We start from the raw sequence: 762 nt of genomic DNA, 5'->3' as shown, positions 1-762 counted from the left end.
CTGGCACCTTTTTAACCTCAGCGTCTCGGAATTCCGAAAAACACACATCCAGTCCTTTAATGGGTCTGGCCATATAATAATCAGCAGTGACAATCCGCACTGCAAACATGATTGTCTCCTGGAATTCAAAGCGAAGATGAGGGTTACCATACGTGCCGCTTCATCGGGCACAGGCACTGCTGTGACTGTGTATATAAGGTCTACATTCGGGTACTTGACTTCCCTCAAACCGAAGCGAAATGCACTGTTAACGGATTACCCGTCCGTCCACACAAGTGGAGAAATTGACCGAGAAAGGAGCTACAGCCAACGGCGCCACCACTGTCCGCACTTCAATTTCTGCAGCGCTTGCGCGAGACTCAAATTCTCCATATACACACACACACTCAGTGTCTGTCACACATGTACATACATACACACACACACATACTACCCCCTCCCCAAGACTCTGTCTGCTAAGAGAGAATACGTCAATACGCCGGAAATGTACGGTTTCGAGAAACACGATAAAGGGTTAGTAACAAACGGAGGGAGGAGCATTATTGATATTTGTGAAAATACTATTGTAGATTGGTGTAATATTAAAACAGGACGCTAGGCAGATAACTTATTTTGTAGTTGTACGGATTAATGGTGGTTTTGGAACATGGTATGCATTTTAAAATTGATATGGTGTATTATATGTTCTGTGCTAAACAGAGCAAAATCCTGATGTCGCCTTGAAACGACGCTATAGTTCATTGAGTCAGTCATTTGTTTTTA

General features: G+C 43.6%; 1 protein-coding gene across 1 annotated transcript in view; it reads right to left on the bottom strand.

Moving 5' to 3' along the window:
* The window catches only part of REV3L (REV3 like, DNA directed polymerase zeta catalytic subunit), a 2,860,434-nt gene extending 2,859,941 nt beyond the window's left edge, over nucleotides 1-493 (bottom strand). The window contains exon 1 of the mRNA XM_044062729.1: nucleotides 1-493. This exon is cut by the window's left edge and continues 30 nt beyond it. Coding sequence (XP_043918664.1) covers nucleotides 1-109 — 109 coding nt within the window. The 5' untranslated portion in view covers nucleotides 110-493.
* Nucleotides 494-762: the final 269 nt, after the last annotated feature.

This window comes from Protopterus annectens, chromosome 2.part1 (assembly GCF_019279795.1).
Source record: "Protopterus annectens isolate FY-2018-M chromosome 2.part1, PAN1.0, whole genome shotgun sequence".
Classification (NCBI taxonomy): domain Eukaryota; kingdom Metazoa; phylum Chordata; order Ceratodontiformes; family Protopteridae; genus Protopterus; species Protopterus annectens.
Note: the sequence above shows the minus strand (reverse complement) of the source record. Positions and strands in the feature narration are given on the sequence as shown.